Here is a 17,221-nt window from a genome sequence, read left to right as displayed (position 1 = left end):
GGAGGTTAGGGTAAAACTGCCACCAAAAAAAGATAATTTGTATACTCAGGGACTATTCTGAAAATGAACAATCTACTTTTCATCCTCTTCTCTGTTTTCTCATTTCCCTTATTTTTAAATGGTTAAAAAACAAAAAAGTTATAAGCATTATTTCCCTTGACATAAAAGACTGTATTGTAGAGTATCAGTATGAGAAACAAGATTTTCAGATTCAGTTGCTTTCTAGAAAACATTTTTAATGCCTTCTGTTTATATTTCAGACTCAAGTAATGAGTATCATCATCACAAAAGCTAACGTTCATAAGCACTAAGTCATGAGCTAGTCACTCTGCTAAGTGCTTTTCGTTCATTCTGATTTAATGCTCACTACAACTCTATGAAGCAGGAACAGTTACCCCATCTTCTAATTCAAGGAGTCTGAGGTTTTAGAGACGTTAAGTAACATTAACGAGGTCACATACCTATAAGTGGGTGAGCAAGTTGTATTTAAACAATCATATTCATTCATTTATGTATTGTCTGTGACTGCTTCTCGGCTGTAATAGTAGAATTAAATAGTTGTAATGGAGACTGTATGGCCCCCAAAATCTAAAAATATTTTGTTTGGCCATTTACAGACAATATTTACTGACCCCCTGGTCTAAACCATTATATATACTAACTCAATACTGAGACCCTTTCTTATAAATCCAAACTACTGTTTATTCAAACATCTTGAAGGGCTTATGTTTAATAGATATATTCCTGAACTGGTAATTCAAAGCTCTTCACAATCTAAACACTAATTTAATTAGTAAAGCACTAGCCTATCTTTGTCTTACTATGCCAACCCTCTTTCTGCCCTTATTCCCAAACCGGCTATATACTTTCCTTCATCCACAATCTTATTCATCCTTTTCCCTTTCTCATTCTTATCCCTGCTTATGAACTCCACCCTAGTCTTCGAAATACATTTTAAATGTTATCTCCTTGCTGATCCCTTTTCCCCTTTCCCACCTGCATCTCCCACCCACAACTGGATGTGCTGTCTCTTCCTTTTCACTTACACAATAATTTGTTCTTTTCTTAACAGCTCTTATAGTGTGGTTTTTATATTTGACTTTTTTTGTATTGCATTCAATCAGATGTATGTTGAGCACTCTCTCACATGCCAGTGCTGGTGGCTAGGCTCTGGGGATCAGTAGTAAATAAGGCATAATCCTCATACTCAAAGTGTAATATTTTATCCTGCCTACTGGATTGTAAGTACGTACCAGGGAAAACACCCAGTCCCACCCATCTTCATCTTTTAATGTGCTCAGTAAAAGTATTGGTGAATTTGAACAGTACACGTAGTGATGTTATAAATTATTCTCCAGATCATGTTTTAAACTTTACTTTAAATCACTTTAAATTAATTTGGCTACTTATTCTGTCTTTTAGAAGAACTACTAATTCCCTCTAATTAGAAATTTGAAGAAAGAAAATTGTAGTATTTTTAGCAAAATAACCAATAACCATTCTATAGACAAGAGAAATAAGGTGAGTTTTACTTGAGCCAGAGTGAGGATGATAACGGGGAAGGCCTTAGAACGCCTTCCAGAAAAGCATGGTCTTCAGCACAGTGTTATACCTTTTTTGGAAAAGAGCATACATTAAATACACCCAGGATACATTTTCAGAGTTTCAAAGAGGTATTTAGTTGCAAAATAGTAGGTCAACATGAACCTGATGTCTGGAGATGAACTACTATTTACCAATAGGGCAAAGGAGGGGAAGTATGCATTCTTATCTTGAGAGAGTTCATTCTTTTCTTTAATAGTTAAAGCACATGTACAATGTACGTTTGATATGCCTTAAGTCAGGCTTCTTTTGTTCAAGCTGAATCAGTTTTGAACCTGAATAGATAGCCCATATACCTCAATATGTGAAAATCTCTTGTCAAGTAGAATGATGAGCAATTTCTTATATTTTAGTGTCTTTGTAAAATAAAATACAGCCAATAAATGTTTTAACGTCAAATTAATTTGGAATTTATCCTGAGTTTATTAAGGGTTAGTACCCTGAAGTATATTGCAGTGTACTCAACATGATCATTTCATAACCTTAGAGTAGTTTCCAAGCTGTATGTTATTCGTTCTAAACTTTCTTTTTTAAGGATATTAAGACCTAGAGAAGTTAATAAAACAAGACCAAGATCAATCATGTGTTCCTAAATGATAGGGCGCAAGTTTCTGGATTCCAAGTCTTGTGGTTTTTTCTGTGATACTATGCTGTTGGTAGACCTTAAAAATTAACCATCTAGGGGCCAGCCTGGTGGTGCAGTGGTTAAGCGCGCATGTTCCACTTTGGCGGCCCAGGGTTCACTGGTTCGGATCCCGAGTGCGGACATGGCACTGCTTGGCACGCCATGCTGTGTCAGGCATCCCACATATAAAAAAGCAGAGGAAGATGGACATGGATGTTAGCTCAGGGCCAGTCTTCCTCAGCAAAAAGAGGAGGATTGGCAGCAGATGTTAGCTCAGGGCTTATCTTCCTTAGGGGAAAAAAAAATACCATCTAGGATCTGCACTGTCCAATATGGTAACTACACATGACTGTCTAGCACTTGAAATGTTTCTAGTTCGAATTGATATGTGCTGTAAGTGTAAAATATACACTGGATTTCAATGACTTAGTATAAAAAAGCATATAAAATATCTAATAATTTTTATATTGATCACATTGAAATTAGAATATTTTGGATATATATTGCACTAGGAAAACATGATTAATTTTACCTGTTTTAAAAACTTTTTAGCCATTTTTTAAATGTGGCTACTAGAAAATTTAAAATTATATGTGTGGTTCACATTATGTTTCTATTGGGCAGCACCAATCTAGAGTACTTAGCAATATACAGGATATACATTATATACATATTCTAAATATTTCATTTATATATTCTATAGTGGATATAAGTAGGAGAACCTTATCCAACAAAAAGTTCACATTTTATACTTAAGAAATAGAGTTCTATTCTGCGATGCTCTTACCCAGGATGAATCAAAGATAAGTGGAAACTCTTATATTACATATACTATAATAAAGAAATAAAATAGCTGAAAGAGACCTATATTATATTACAAAAATCCCCTGTTAATCACGTTTTCAATTTTTTTTTTGAGGAAGATTAGCCCAGAGCTAACTGCTACCAGTCCTCCTCTTTTTGCTGAGGAAGACTGGCCCTGAGCTAACATCTGTGCCCATCTTCCTTTACTTTATATGTGGGATGCCTACCATAGCATGGCTTGCCAAGCAGTGCCATGTCCACACCCGGGATCCGAACCGGCAAATCCCAGGCCGCCGAAAAGGAACGTGCTAACTTAACCGCTGCACCACCAGGCCAGCCCCACACGTTTTCAATTTTTTAAGCAAATAAGTTATTGTGTGTGGGGCCAGCCCTGTGGCATAGAGGTTAAGTTCATGCTCTTGCTTTGGTGGCCTGGGGTTTGCAGGTTCAGAATCTGGGCCCCCACCGCTCATCAAGCCATGTTGTGGTAGCATCCCACATACAAAGAAGAGGAAGACTAGCACAGATCTTAGCTCAGTGCCAGTCTTCCTCAAGCAAAAAAAGGTTTGGCAACAGATGTTAGTTCAGGGCCAATCTTCCTCACCAAAAAAAAAAGTTATTGTGTGAGTCCATCATTTTATATATGAATGTCTTCATCTCTGAGACTAAAAGAAGTTCTCTTCTTCCAGCTAGTAATCCTGCAGCTACTCTCCCCCTGCTTCTGTCTTTTTTCTTAGGTCTCTCTCCCCACCAGACCTCACTCCCTGTGGAAGGCTGGTTCTGTGAAACTGGGGAATGGGAAAGCAGAAAAGACTTGAATGCCCTCCCATGACTTCTTTCTCCCCCTGCTCCCCACCTTCTACTCCCCCACCTCCTGCTTCTCATCCCCCAACCTACACACAAAGTAAAGAAAATATAAATACCCCTGTGTCTTTTGGCTTTAACCTCAGGGCCTCATCCAAAAGGTCTCCTTTTGAGCTCAGCATATATTCCAGAGGAACTCTTTCAAGATACTCTTTCTCTTTTTACAAAGAAAGGTTATCTGGGGTTTCCTCTGAAATGTAGATGAACCTTACTTTAGTTCTTTGTCTCTCACCCATGAGGCTTTTGTCTTTCCTTGTGTTTCATGATAGAGTTGAAGGGTGGGTGGGGAGGAGGAGGAAGCTGCATCAATGATAGAGGAGGTGGAAGATAGCTGTGGAAAATTTCAATGGCAGAAGACTAGGCTCTGCTACTATTTACATGCTAATGAAAACCAGAAATGGCTTTTTTTCCCGTTTGATCTGATTTGAAACTTTGTGACTTTCCTCTGGTATGCCATTTTACCCCCTGTGTTTTTCTCATTGTTGTTAGTTGTAAACACTCTTTGAAATTCTCAAAATAGAGGAGAGTTTCTTTCACGAATAGGACAGAGGATAAGCTGTGAAACTGCTTTCTGTTCATAGTGGGTCTATTGAGGAAGAAAACCCGCCTTGGAAGTAATAGAAGGTAGAAGCAGGGAAGGAAGCACACAAGTCTATAAAATTAATTCTTGTTTCACTGGATCATAAAGTTATCTGCTTCTCAACTAAAGTTCTGGAAATCCTGACTCCATCCACTGGTACTGGCTTATAATTAAGTGATGCCATCAGAAGTCTCTACCCAAAAGTACCTAACATAGTCCTTCTCCACGGGGCTCTGAGACAGTCTTATTTTGTTGACGACAAAGCTCTCTGGCCTGTAGCTGATTACAAGAGCTTTAAGGGAATCATCAGAGTAAAACAAAAAATCTATCCGTAAATGATAAAAGACTTAAAATGGCTATAGTTAACATTACTGATAAATTTCAAAAGTGAAATATAAGAGTTCATAACAAGATATGCAGCTTAAAGTCATCCCAACAATGTTATAGACAAAATATCTGTAAACAGTCATTAAACTTATTTTCAAAGAAGACAGTGAACGTTTATCTGATTTATAAAAATGGATGAACATAATCTTTACAGAGAAAAAATCTTGAGATATGATGTAATAATCCTGAGACATACCATAAATATGCCAAACGTATAGTAAGAATATACCAAAAATATATCAGGAATATCAAGTGAAGAGATTCAGTAAGTCTGGGGTAGGTCCTAAACATCTGCGTATTAATAAAATTCCATTAATAAATGATATGGATTTCCAGTTGACATATACTTACCTAGAAGATACAGGATCCAAACTAAAGAAGGATAGATGCAACCAAGTTAATATTTTTTAAAATAACTCAAATTGTGACTGATAACCTATACTGTTGTCTAATATCAGGTAAAGCAGTACCAGGACTGTGATAAGTAAAACATCATATCTTGGACGCTGAGGGCATTAACAGATCTCTGTACTTCACATACGGCATATAATTTCTGAAATACTTATTAATAACATTTTACCCATAAAGATAATAACATCAGGATGGTTAAGCATCTGTTCTGACTTGACGGTTCTTAGTGCAGCTCATCAATAGTAATGTGTCAAATAAACTTAATTATTTCTAGCACCTCCCTTTTTTACAAGATTGAAAGAATATATCTTTGTGATTTTCCAGAGGCCCTCTGGGGAATCTCAAAGATAGTTTTAAGGTGCAAAGGTATTCTGAATGTTTTATTTTATTTTACATTTAGGATTTGATTTGGGAGAAGCAAAAATAAAAATTTTTCAGTAGATTTGAACGCTATGATAGGAATAGGATCATGGGTGCCCGAGAAACAGTATTTGGCTCATAAATTTGAACACTTGGCATAGGAATAGGATTATGGGTGCCCGGGAAGCACTTTCTGGCTGCTTATTTCAAAGTGACAATGAAACTTATAAACATAGAAGGTAATGTGATTATAAAAAATTTAAGCTCTTACATAAGTCACCAAGGACTTAAAGTCAGCATAAATCATGTACAGTTATTCAGATAAACCACAGACCCATTGTAATCTGGGCAGATTAGACAAAATGAATAACTCTTCATATTGTCAGGGAAGGCAATAAACAGTAAACTATGAAACAAGCCCATCAAAATTGAGTAAACTTTGCTGAGATTTTTATACATTTCATAGTTTTTCAGACTTACTTTTTAGACATACTATAAGGCAAATAAAATGTCCTTTTTGCAAATCTCTTACAACAACTTTCTGTATTCATTCAAGTTTTTTCCTTCACCATTCTCTTTCTCATTCTGGAATAATCAGTCATTTTACTTTAGGACCTAAATATTCTTTCCCTTAGTAAACGAAAACACCTCTTATTACCTTGCATACAAAGTTATATCTCTTTGCCACTATTGCTCCTAGTAGAGTTTCATTCATGTATATTAATTATATCTTTTAACCAAAGTTACTTTGATTTCATAAAGAAAACTGAAAGACCATTGAAAACTATTACATACCAGCATTTTAGTAAACTAGCAAAACTCCTAAGTACACATAACACAACTTTCTACAACTGCGTGTAGAAAGTGTCCAGCTTCTCCAGGTGGCAAAAGTGAAGATGTACATTAACAAACCCAAAGATACAGTCTCTCTGTAGCATATAAAAAATAGGAAGCAAAAAGTATATAAAAAATTTCTGCTTAGTAATCCATGGTTCAGTATCCTATCTTAGAAGTGATCTGGGTATCTAATAAATATCCGTTGATATCATCTAATGTTTTAATTTACCCAGAGATCTTGGGAATTAATTTTCAAACTGACATATTACAGAACATAATTACTGTTGAAATAAAATTTTCAGAATAATGAATCATTTTGGAAAAACACAAATTTACATTTTTCAGAATTATAAACATTAGAAAGAAGTAATACTAGCTTATTTGATCAATAAACCTGTATAAGTTTAGAAAGAACATACCCAACTGGAATAAAAAAAATGTATGTTTGTGTTACATTTAACCCTGATAGATAGCACAGCTGTTTTTATGAAACCAAAATTATTAAATTTGTCTTGTTTGCTAAAAACCTGCGTATACTATCTGAACTTGAATTCTTAAATGTTTCCTAGGTCCTATAAGAGTACTTTTTAAATCTAGCACATTAAAAGTATTCGAAGTTCAATTTCTTTGGTTTCTGGGAATTTTAGGAATACTCCACTTATGCAAGTGCTTATTTTTCTCTGTAAGCCAATCAGAACAGAGCCCAGAGCCCCTTAAAGAGATTTTATAATCTAATTCATTAATATCATCTGGAGGTAGAAAAACATTACCCACCCACATAATGGGAGAGAAAGACCTTTCCGAATTAACAGACATGTAGATAGACATATAGTCATACCGAGAGCTTATAACTTGAATCGTAAAATTTCAGCCATGGGTTAATAGGAAACACAGAATTATGAATTCACTGGTTCATACTAAAGAGCTGTTCTCTTCTCAGTGAATTTAAGTTCTTCATTTATTTGAGTTCAAATAGACAGAAAAGACTAACAAACTAGATTTTCTGTCTTTTCTCACCTAACAGACATCTCTAAAACCGTTAATCCATTTAAAAGAGTCATCAAATGATCAGACCATAAAACCAATTCTCAAAATTAGTAGACAGCACAATTAAAATGAGAAAACCAGAGAGTCAGCAAAGTTCTCTTGTGTTTACTTCTTGGAGCCAAGAAAAGACTTGCTTGGGCTTAAAATAATGCGTACCTCTTCTGGTGAAGAAGTTTGCCTGGCTTTGGTTGGTGAATCTAATAGGTGTCTCAGTGAGACCTCCAAAATTGGTAAAAGATATTTACCAAAAAAAATAAAACCATGACTCTAATATAGATATAAATAAACATGTGTTGAAGGATTTATTTTACTCGTGAAATAAGGGAGCCAGGGAGATGTTATAAGCAGTTCAAATGAAAAGTCAATACAACACTAATTTCTGTAGAGTAAAAGAATGTTGAGATCATTGCAAATAGAGACAACACTGGTTTTGAGGGCTGGGGGAGTCACCAGACCGGACAGAATTTATGTATCTATCAATTACAGTTGATACTGGCTATTCATGGTATTATGGTAGTTATGTTCTGTAAAGTCACTACAATCACTACATACACTAAATTTGCAAATACTCAAATATTGCTCCTAGGGAAAATATAGGGTTAGATTCCTGTGAGCCTCTGATCACAAAACTTCGTCAACTGATTAATATGTAACCTTGTTTTTATGAATGTTTCTGTTTAAAAACACCTCATTTAGTGTATATTGTTGATTCCTGAACTTGAATTCATGGTCACCAGCACTGTCACTTGTGTCTGAATGAAACTTATCTAACGCACCACACATTGGCATATCACAGCCTCTTGAATTCAGGAACTCTGGAAAGTACTAAAGCACTATATTTGGGGGCCATTGTAAACAGCGAAATTACCAACAAGAAGCACAAAAATGAAAAAAAAAGTGACTGTAAATAAACCACAAAAAGGACACTTGTTTACAATATGAGCGCTGAAACAAGAAGACAGAGCATTACCTTGCTTGACGTCAGCTAGCAATGTGTGTGTTGGTGACAAGTTTTTCACCATTCTATGCATGTCACAATGACCATGGAAGCATTGTGAGTATTGTTTTGGGGTTACAAATAGATTTTAGTGAATACGCAAATTCACAAAGACAGAATCAGCAAATAGTGAGGATTATTGGTACCTACAGCTTACAGAGTTGCAAAATAAGTCAAAGATAGTGAACGTGGCTAACGTCTGGTGTGCTGTAGACACTACATTGTTTTCTATTAAAGCACAAAATTTTTTTTCTACAGAACTCTTTCTTCCTAATCTCCAATCCCAGGTCCTGGCTGTCTTGGGGCTAGGGAAATGTTCAACTTGACTACTAAGGTTCCTGAGAGAGCGAAAGAGGTGAATTCCTTAGATTCCCAATTGGAAGTCTGAAATAATTTTTCTCTTAGAGATATCGTTATACATGGTAGCTTAGTGAGGTTCCTAGTGTATTATAGGTTAAATAAGATTCTGGAAATCCCCATGCACAGACCACTCCCCAGACCAATTGCATCAAAATCTCTGAGAGTGATTTTTAGACATCCACCGTTGGATAGTTTTTTTCTCTAGAAAAATGTGTTCTAACTTTCTAATGTACTTTTGGAACCAGTTTGTTCTGTGGCAAGTTCTGAATAGTATGGTTCTAATTACTGCTTTGGAAATAATAATAATAATATTGTATAGCAATTATATTATTTAAAAAGATAAAATTTAAGGGGGCCATTCACTATCACATCAAAGGTGGGTTTTTTGAGATGTTGCAGCTGTGGCAGGTGTAGGGTATTACTAATCTTATAAATATTTCAGGTGCTTCACATTTTCACCCTATTTGCTTGCTTAAATCATTTTATATAAGTTCTTGGAAAGAATTGCTTTGCCATTGTATCCAAAGCCCTGTTATTTCTCCCCCATGTTTTCTAAAAGAAGATCTAAGATACTTTTAAATTGTTCTGAACTTCCTCCTCCTCCCCCCAAAATATTAGAATTATCAAGAATTTCAAAGTAGAGAGACTTTTAAAGTGAAATTCCTGAAAAGCTATTTTTCTTCCTTTTCCCTCCCCTTGAAATTACATTTTAAATGCATGCTTTGCTTTCACTTAGGCATAATGTGAGTGCATAGCCTGAGGAGGAATCTTGAAACCTTCCAAGTACCAACCAACATAGCTTGCGTTGGCCTCCCACAGCCTTTGCTATTCTGATCGCATGCCTCTGGTAGCAGTGACTGCCAGTTATGTCACTTTGTGCCAAATTATGTGGTGGTTCTTGCTTTGTACACAAATGGACAGTAGGAAAAATCATTAAACTGCACTTCCGAATGTCAGGGTTTGAGATTAGGTTATTAGAGGCGAAAGACCTTTTACAGGACTTGAACCAAGGTTACTGGAGGTAACATATTTCACAAGCAGTAGAAGCACTGATGAATGTGACTTTGTATTTTTGCATTACTGAAGCATAAATGAAAAGGTTCTATAAATATAAATGAATGGAGTTAATTTTCTTTTTCTGTTTCATGTATGGAATTCATAAGTTAATTGTTGTGGTCTGTTTTTTTTTTCAGAGGCTTTTTTTTTTTGGTGGCATTTGAAAAGATTACATCAAACATTCATATCATATGAAATAGAGTATCCCAACTACAGTCTGGAGATCAACAAAATAAATGGGCTTATTTCTGAAAAAGAAATTGAGCATAGATGTTACAGATCATGTTTTAAGTTTACTAGAGCATTTGCTAGAGATACTTCTCTGATACTAGGGCTTAAAGTTCAGAATATCTTCGTGAAAGCATTCCAGTGTGTGAAACAGCAAAGAGAGTCAGCTTCTCATCATTTAGGTGCTGGTGGTTGGATTTGTGGTTAATCCATGCCATATGGCTGCTCTCCTCAGTGGGAAGTGACGGCAGCCCTAGGAGCTTTACCCCATCCCTGGGGCAGCTGCCTTGGACTCAGTTGCTTTGATCTTCTTCTGTTGCACAGCTGGGAAGAGCAAGGGCTGGTTTTCAGCGTCCTAATAGAATAACATATGGGACCTTTGTCGTAGACCACACCTTGATTTTATACAAGCATTCATCAGAAAGTGCAAGTGTTTCCACTTCCGTGATCTCTCTCAGAAACTCGTTTGAGTTTTTTCTTTAAAAAAACCCTTGTTGTAGGGTTGAAAAAGAAATTCTTATAGACATTTAAATATTTCGCAAATAAGATTTCATTCTTAAATTTCTACATTCTATTTGTTGCAAGTTATATTATGTTCTTTCTTTTTTAGAACAAGTTTCAAATGGGAAGTAGAAAAGATGAGTACAATTCATGTAACTTACCCATTAAGTATAAATGTTTGGTATCCTTTTAGGTGGTGTTATCTATAGTTATTTTGTGTTGTTAGCTAAAGCTCACTGCTTGCTCCAGTAGCCTGTATATGGCCGCTGTATTACAAAAAGTAATTTGGAAAAGATTGTGATATGAAGGACAGTGGGACCAGTAATTTGTTCATCCAGGTACTGGAAGGTAAACACTTCGGAGAGGGATGCTTGGAAATGTGGTCAGATTCTTAACAGAGTTCTCAAAAAAGAGCAAATTTTCATTGTAGCATACGTAGTAGAAGAGTTTTCTGCATGGCGGGTAGAGAATCCAGAGGGAGATTTATGTAGGCCGACTTGAGTTTCAGTCTATTGTGAATTGTCACTAGACTTCCTCACACCCGTCTTCACTTCTACTTCATCAGAGAAGCACAGTTGCATGTGCAGCTTTGGGAGCAAAGTTGTTTTCCGTAGAAAAATGTGAGAGGAAGAAACTTTTTCCCCTGTGCATCCTAACAATCATGGGTGGCTGTGGTGGAGTGATAATATGGAGCTGGTACTGTTAGCACATGGCAGGTTTCTTCCATGTGTGTTTTTGTTTGTTTCACAGGGTGCTTTGCCCATCCGCATTCCAATCCCTATAATGATACTTCTATTTATTGTTGTTAGCACCATCAACAGCAACTATTATCTGGCTCACAATTCCCAAGAGCCAGCTCACTCCTTAGTTACCAGGAGAAAACCCAAACCAGTTGTTCTTTTATGTGTACAAAAGCCCAGTCTTCTCACATTGCAGTGACCCTGACAGCATTTTGAGGCTCCATGAACAGAACAGATAATTGAGCTATGTCTGCTTTCTGATGCAGTAAAAAAAAAATTCTTTCTCTCCCTGGTGATTGAAAGACATTAACCATATAAATGAGTGAGTGATTATCAGGTATGTGTTTGTGTGTAATACCAGTTCCTAAATATTTCCAAATGCTTTTTCGTTTCTTCTTCAGTTCCTCTTATACTGTCTTTACTGGGCTGGAGAATGTGTGTTGGGAGGCAGAGCAGGGAGGGAACATAGGTTCTGTCACCCATCATTTGGCAAGAAAAGGTCATGGAGTCTTGGGTGACTTACAGACTAACTTTCCAGGGATTCTTTTGTGGGGGTGTGTGTGTGCTTTTTCTCCCAGAATCCTCCCAGTACATAGCTGTATATTTTAGTTGTGGGTCCTTCTAGTTGTGGCATGTGGGATGCTGCCCTCAACATGGCCTGGCGAGTGGTGCCATGTCTGCGCCCAGGATCCAAACTGGTGAAACCCTGGGCCGCCGAAGCGGAGCGCGCAAACTTAACCACTCGGCCACAGGGCCGGCCCTTCCAGGGATTCTTAAAATAGTCTTTTCAACACATTTACCGAAATAAAAGGAAAAAAAGTTACAGAAACACAGAGATTGAAAAGAAATGGATGGAATAGTTACAAATGGCAATTACAGGCTAATTTTCAAGAAATAGAGTTTTAATTATGAGGTGGTCAGGTGCATAGCTTTAAAGTCAACCTGAGTTTGCCACTTACTAGCTGTATGGCTTTAGGCTGCTTGTTTATCTTCTCTATGCTTTATTTTTCCTCATAATTAAATATAAAATTAGGATATATAAAATGCGTACCTCATAAGCCAAGCAACATGTCAACTCAATTTTAAAACTTAATAAAAATACATTTAAGCACTTAGCACAGGGCCTAGAACATAGAACATAGAATACCAGGCACACTCCTGCCCCAAAGTGTTTGTACTTGCTGTTCGCTGCCCGCAGGCTATTTTCCGTGACGTCCACGATAGCCACAGGGCGCACTCTCTGACCTCCTTCACGTCTTCACTCAGATGTGACCTTCTCAGGGAGGGAAAGCTTGCCTATCCTCTCTAAAATGTTCTCTTCTTTGTACTTATTAGCATGTTTTTTTAATCTTAGGTATTGGTGTATTAGCACCTAATATACTATACATTTACTTATTAATTTCTCTTCCCCTACTAACTTGAGGAAGTTTGGGAATTTATTCACTGCTTTGCCTCTGATGTCCAACAGTTTCTGACACAGAGTAGGCAATCAGTAATATTTATTAAATGAATAGCAAATGCTCAGTAAATAGTAATTATTATTGTTATACCTGCTGCATTGAATTCAGTATTTTTATAATTATCAGCATCATTTGCTGATTAATGTAGGAAATGCTTGAGAAGTTTATATTAAAGTTGTCATGCTCAGTTCACAGTATTAATTTGCTTACCAAAACCCTATTCTATAGTTAATAACTAGGCCAAATTATCCCTAACTAGACCCAAAGCATCATAGATTCAAAATTCATGAGTTCCAGTGTGATGGAAATTTTATTTACACTAATACTTCACTTCATATAGAAGATGTGTTGCTTGGAAGTTGCACATTAAACTTCAGGGAGAAATAATCGCTTAGCATTTATCAAGTACTTACTGTAAACCACAAGAGACAGTATAGTTGAAGCACAGGCTCTAGAATCAGGCTGTGTTCAAATCCTGATTCTGCCCCTTCCTAGCTGAGTGACCTTGTGCTAGTTACCTAATCACCCTGTGCCTCAGTTTCCTCAGTTATATAAAGGAAATAATAGTAATTCATATAAAGGTCTTACAAAAGGACCTTTCGCATAGAACTCAAATAACTGTTAAGTGCCAGGTGCTTTCGCAGCACTTTACATGAATTAGCTTATTTCATCCTCATGACAACCAACGAAGTAGGTACTATTTTATGCCCTGTAGTAAATTTTTTGAAATGCAAATAACCACTTGTTAATGTACTTATTTTTTACTTTATGTCCTCTTAAAGTAAGATATTTGTGATTTTTTTTGTTTTAATGGGTAGGAAAGTTCTCAAAACATTTTCTCTGCTCTGTGAAAGTAAGGTTATGTTAAGCAAGTGAATTGAATCAGCATTTTCTCTCCTGGCTTCTGATGTTTCATTTGAATTTTAAACCATTTATTTCCTTTGCTTTTCTGCTTCTCCGTTTCCTCTTTTTTTTGAGGAAGATTAGCCCTCAGCTAACTACTGCCAGTCCTCCTCTTTTTGCTGAGAAGACCTGGCCCTGAGCTAACATCCATGCCCATCTTCCTCTAGTTTATACGTGGGACGCCTACCACAGCATGGCTTTTGCCAAGCGGTGCCATGTGCGCACCCGGGATCTGAACCAGCAAACCCCGGGCCACGGAGAAGCGGAACCTGTGCACTTAACTGCCGCTGCCACTGGGCGGGCCCTCCATTTCCTTTTATGGCAAATGGACTTTCTTTAAAGGTGGAGTTCTAGCAGTGGAATTGCTAATTCCCCCTTTTGGACACTGAAATAGGCAATAGTAGCAGTATACTTTGATGACTTGAGTTTCTTAGGGTTCACTTTTGTGGCAAAATTGAATTCTAAGTAAGGGGCTGTTGAAATGTAAAGCAGCCTTGGTGGTCCACGTTCATTTCCAGTTCAGGGAACCACATCACCCATCATACTGTGTGTGGCTGCTGTGTGTTGCTGTGATGCTGAAAGCTATGACACTGGTATTTCAAATAACAGCGGGGTCACCCATGGTGAACAGGTTTCAGCGGAGCTTCTGGAGTCCACCCACTTCTGAAAAAATTGGCCACACAAACCCTATGAGTAGCAGTGGAGCATTGTCTGATGTAGTGCTGGAAGGTGAGAGGATGGCGCAGAAAGACCAGGCGGGGTTCCGCTCTGCTGTGCACAGGGTAACTAGGAGTTGAAATTGCCTCGAGGGCACTGGCAAAAACAAATTCAAATGTAAGCTTTGTGACAACAAATACTGTACTCACCAAGAGGTAGTAGAATTCATGCTAACTCACAGGATCAAGAAGCTCACTTAGACAACTATATAATATTCAGTTTGGACATTTTACACATGACTGCATGATCAGCTATGAATCAGATGTTTCAAGATGAGTTATTTGAAGAATGTTCTGAGAGAGAAGAATGATCAATTACAGGAATGGAAAATGGATCGTATGAAGAAAAGTGAAAATTATAGAGGTTGCTTGGTCTAGGGAATACAAAGGTGACAATTATATTTTTAAGGATGTTGATTTGGTTCTTCTCCATATTTTAGAACTAAAGAGCTGGACTTAAATTAAAGCAGAAGAAATAGACATAAATTAAATCCAGTGTTCAAAATTATAAAACATGAAAAGGGCTTTTGAGAAAAGAGAAACTCTTAGAAGAGAATAGATATTTTAGACCAGTGGTTCTCAAACCTCTGCATAAAAATCTCCTGGGATCAATAGTTAAAGTGCAGATTCCCAGGCCCCCACCAGAGATTCTCATGTGGCCTTTGGGCAGGCATAAGAATTTTCATTATTATCAGTACTTCCATGGGATTCTAATGTAGATAGCCCTTGAAGCAAATGTAGGAAAACTTTCTGAGTTAATCAGTAGCCCAACAAAATCCAGGGAATTTAACCAAGTAATCTCAACTTTGTGTTTTCTATAGATAAGTATGTACTTGTTTTTCTGTATTGCTTCGAGTGAGCTCCAAACTGCTGTAAATGGACCAGCTTTTAGAATACAGTGAGACAGGTTATATTATTCAATGCTCCTCATTGCAGTTATTCAAGAAGTCACATATTAAACAACACGGAATGGAGAATTTTACATTATACATAACCACTGGTAATTGAACAAAGAATACTGAGCAAGAAGAAATTGAATCATGGTCACACCCTTAATTTGAGATAAAGTAAATCATCTTCAGGCAATGTTTTGGACCCTCTTGTCACACAGGATTATAAGGGAACAAATTACTAAGTAAGTATTTATATTTCAGATGTGTTGACATGTACTCCTGATGATAAATGAATATTAAATTTATGAAAGTTAGCCTCTGCTTGCTGTATTCTTCAGGTATTCTCTTTAATTCTGTTCCTGTAGGCTTGTTTTTGTTTTTGTTTTTGTTTTCTAGGATGGAGCTATGACGTTGAAGAGAGGAAGGTTCCGAAACCCAAGTCCAAGTCTTATGGCGCAAACTTTTCTTGGAACAAAAGAACAAGAGTATCCACAAAATAGGTTGGCACTGACTATATCTCTGTGCTTGACTGGGAATAAAGTCAGCTGTGCAGTATTTATAGTCCATGTATAATACATCTCTTAATCTCCTAATAAATTTGACCTTTAAACTGCAGATACGTTTTGTGGTGTCTATTTTAAATGTTTTTTGATGTCTCAAATTGAATATGTTACAATTCCCGATATATAGAGGAGATCTCAGGTGATCATACCTTTAAGCAGTTTCAGTACGTAGAATCCATTAAAAGGAATGCTTGAAATCAGCTGCAACATTAAAGTTTACACTTGCTTTTTATAGCCATTCTCAATAGTGTTTATAAACTACCAGCCATCATTATTAAAATGCTGTCTTAGAAGTTCTTCTGTTTTATCATAGGGAGAGGAATTCGTGATTACGTTGCAATCTGATAAACCTAAACCCAAATCTCCTTATTATTGAAGTTCTCTTCTTTAATTAGAACTTTATATTCTCTAAGCTTCTTTGAGCCTGAATGAATTATGTTCCATACTAAACTCTGCCCACAAATCAGTGCTTCATGATTGTGAGAGGTTCAGATGGAGATTTTATATTCTTATGAATTGAGAGACTCAGAGAAAATAAAAATCAGTTCATTGTTGGAGATTTTTAGTGTTCACTGTTTTTAGAAAATATAAGTAGATACGGCTTTTGTTATATGTTAATCATTTAAGTCATACAGTATGTTATCATGCAACCATACTTAGTCAGGCTCTTCAATAAACACTTTGTATACTATGCTTCATAGTAATTCTATTAGGTAGGCACTATTATGTTCCTCATTTTGCAAAGACATAAATCAAGGCTTAAAAGGACTAAATAACCTGGTGGAAATCACATAGGTCCTAAGTGCCAAAGGTGGGACTTGAACCCACGTTTGTCTGTCTTCAAAGCCCATACTCTTAATTGCTTTAGTTATAAAGAAATAGGAGTGATTAAAGCCCATACTCTTAATTGCTTTAGTTATAAAGAAATAGGAGTGATTAATGGCAGATGATTTCTTTGGATTGCTAATACATTGTTTGATGTTTCAAAAGTTATATACTAAATACATTCTTTCATAATTATATTTCATAAAAACACTAATAGCACATTGACCTAGCCCAGTAAAGAAAACATCTGAGTATAAATTTGTACAATCTTATTTTGGAGAGCATTTTGGCAGTCTCTTTTCAAAATGTTAACTGCATATTCCATTTAATTCTAAAAATCTACTTCTAGGCAAGCAGCCTATGGATGTACACAGAGGTGAATATACAAAGATACTGCAGAATTGTTTCTAGTAGCTAATAAGTTGAAACAATCTAAATGTCTATTAAAAGATGAATGAAGTT

At 36.5% G+C, this 17,221-nt stretch overlaps 1 protein-coding gene across 2 annotated transcripts in view; it reads left to right on the top strand.

Moving 5' to 3' along the window:
- NDUFS4 (NADH:ubiquinone oxidoreductase subunit S4) overlaps positions 1 to 15,986 on the top strand; it is a 101,063-nt gene extending 85,077 nt beyond the window's left edge. The window contains exons 5-6 of one of the 2 annotated variants that reach the window (XR_006890153.1): positions 15,415 to 15,613; positions 15,768 to 15,986. Coding sequence is in view for 1 of the 2 variants with exons in the window: in XM_046671981.1 (XP_046527937.1) it covers positions 15,768 to 15,871 (104 nt within the window). In the remaining variant the exon portion in view is untranslated. The remainder of the gene's footprint in view (positions 1 to 15,414; positions 15,614 to 15,767) is intronic. The other variant, XM_046671981.1, reaches the window with a different exon arrangement.
- The last annotated feature ends 1,235 nt before the right edge of the window (positions 15,987 to 17,221 follow it).

This window comes from Equus quagga, chromosome 9 (genome assembly GCF_021613505.1).
Source record: "Equus quagga isolate Etosha38 chromosome 9, UCLA_HA_Equagga_1.0, whole genome shotgun sequence".
Lineage (NCBI taxonomy): Eukaryota > Metazoa > Chordata > Mammalia > Perissodactyla > Equidae > Equus > Equus quagga.
This window is presented reverse-complemented; position numbering and strand designations above follow the sequence as displayed.